Consider the following 2,500-nt stretch of genomic DNA (forward strand, 5'->3'; position numbering starts at 1 on the left):
GAAGGAAAAATACTGAAAGAACAGAGAAAATTAGGGCAAGGATTTTTTTTCTTTTTTTTAGAGGCTAATCAATAATCAAACTCTTCCTTTTTCCTACAAAACATCATATAAAAGTAAAAGCAAAATATGAAGCAAACAGACCCCAGGAATGTCTATACTCGGGTTAAGAGTATGAAAATAATCAGGACTGCTATATCAGCTTGACACACATCAGAGAAAAATTTCAGTTGTGGATATGAAGCTCAAACATAGAAAATGGGTGATATATGAGGAAAGCAAGACAAGCAAACATAATGGGATTATATAAAAAAGGAAGAAAGAAGCAACAGAACTGAAGCATTCAAAGCAAAATAAAGCAAAACGGCGAACTTAGCATAATTGAGAGGAAACATACATGCGATCTTCAAATATGGAGTAATAATCCATATCTGCAGTATATTCGTCGGGATCATGAATGGGTAGCATGGAATATTCATAGACTCCAGGTAGGCCTATCGGTCCTGACCACATTGTAGGTCTATTGATGGGGCTTCACAATCTAGTCACCTTTGATAAACCAAAGCAAATATAAAGCAATCCACCGTAAGAAGCACATGAATACAAATAGCTTCTACACCATAACTTTCATGCTTTGCTACCTTAACCTGTTGATGCCAGGAGTGCATGTATATATGTATTGCCCACTGAAGTTTTGTTTATTTAATATTTTACATGGTTCCACAAGTGCTTAGTCATCAAGGAGTAAATCAGTAGGCCTACCTGACCTTACCTTTTTACTCCATTCCTTAAAATCAACTACTATCATCGTTATCAATATTATAAAACATGATAATGAAAGTGAGTGATGATAATAACAGAAATAGAAATAAAAATGTCTTTTATCCCATAATTCAAGGAATGGAGTAAACAGGTGAGGTCAGGTAGGCCTACTAATTGACTCGGTGTTGACTGAGTACTTGTGGAACCATCATTCTGTAAAAAAAATAATAAAACAAAACTAATGTGAGAATGCATGTCCCTGGTGTCAATTGGTTAACCCCAAAAAATGATAAATCCTTTCATTTGGTTTAAAATTTTAAAACATATATAAATAATAAACGGATAGTTTAGTGCTTCTACTCTGGGAAAGATATCTACATATTATTTTACATACAATGTCAGAATAATGTCAAATAAAACTCATGAATGACAGACTAACATAGTGGCCCTCAAATCATGCAATATTACATAATACATATTTAACAATGGTTCTTTTACAATGACAATCTCACTTGCTCTCTTACAATTGCACATGCTATACAATAGCAAAAAGAGCTTTTCCCTTAGATATAAAATCACACTTGAAATCCATTCTCCCTTCCCTTATCTCCCACAGCAAGCAACACAGCTTCCTTCACATCAGTATGTATGATTTTCCTATTGTTCCAACTACTTTGCTTTACTATGATTTCATCATTGCATTTTCCCCCTTAAAATAGTTCTTGCATAAATGGAGGTCTACCTTCATACATCTCAAAGGATTAATAAAATATTGGGAAAAGGTCAAGGTCTACAATAAAAATAACACTGTTATAATGTATAAGGTCTCATGCCAGTGGTAGTACAGTTTTAATCAGGTCAAGTACTTTAATCAAATGATGTAATGAAAGCATTATAACACAAAGCTGTTCTTAGCAATGCTATATCAAATGAGCAACATCTTAATGGACCATCAATTTAGCTACACACTTGTTATTCTCAAGAATTTGTGCAAAAAACATTTAAACACATAAATTAAATATTTTCTCATAATGTTAACAATGTAAGAGGTCTTATGACAAATCCTTGAAAAAATTTTAATTGCAATTTACCACTACATACAATAGTAAGGAAATTCTATGCACGGTCACCGAGTCTCAATTTCAAGGAAGATAAGGTATAAGGGTTGGTTTCAACAAGATCTTTAAAAACCTAATATTATTTCTAAAATCTGAAACATATCTATAATTAACCCAATGATGATGGTGCATCACACTCGTGTGACACAGCCAAACTCCCGATGCCGGGGCGTCATGCCAGTGTGACGATTTCAATGCAATATTGCAATCGCCCAGCATAGGGGTTTTCGTGTAGCGCATGCCCCGTCGGGAAAGGGTTAATGTAACTAACAAATATGCACTCCTATCACAGGCTGGCACAATACTTGCCATGGCAATTATGTCTCTCAGTACTTGGCATAGGCCAACATGCCACTATCCACAGTCTAGCAAGATAAGGCTTGTTGACCACACTGGCACATCACAAAAAAAATGAGGATCCACTTCAGGCTCTATCTTTCCCTGCATGGAAGCCACAAAATCACTTGAAACTTTGCCACTACTGGGCTAGACCATAGATTACAAGCCTTCAAGGATAGATCACAGCAAGTTTCTATATAATTATATGAAAAAGGTCAAGTTTTGAAAGCCACTGTGGGGGACTTTAGTAACATTTAATTCATGAAATATATCTTATCATATAC

The 2,500-nt window shown here is 35.0% G+C and overlaps 1 protein-coding gene across 5 annotated transcripts in view; it reads right to left on the reverse strand.

Moving 5' to 3' along the window:
* Positions 1 to 2,500, reverse strand: part of PICK1 (protein interacting with PRKCA 1) — a 16,928-nt gene that overhangs the window by 12,762 nt on the left and 1,666 nt on the right. For 3 of the 5 annotated variants that reach the window (XM_043009326.2, XM_086549459.1, XM_086549460.1), the window contains exon 2: positions 395 to 546. The exons of the other annotated variants lie outside the window; for them this stretch is intronic. In XM_043009326.2, coding sequence (XP_042865260.1) covers positions 395 to 510 — 116 coding nt within the window. In that variant the 5' untranslated portion in view covers positions 511 to 546. The remainder of the gene's footprint in view (positions 1 to 394; positions 547 to 2,500) is intronic. 5 annotated transcript variants of the gene reach the window in all.

The sequence above is a fragment of the Penaeus japonicus genome, unplaced genomic scaffold (assembly GCF_977035675.1).
Source record: "Penaeus japonicus unplaced genomic scaffold, GWHDUDI00000001_assembly GWHDUDI00000022, whole genome shotgun sequence".
NCBI classification, from domain to species: domain Eukaryota; kingdom Metazoa; phylum Arthropoda; class Malacostraca; order Decapoda; family Penaeidae; genus Penaeus; species Penaeus japonicus.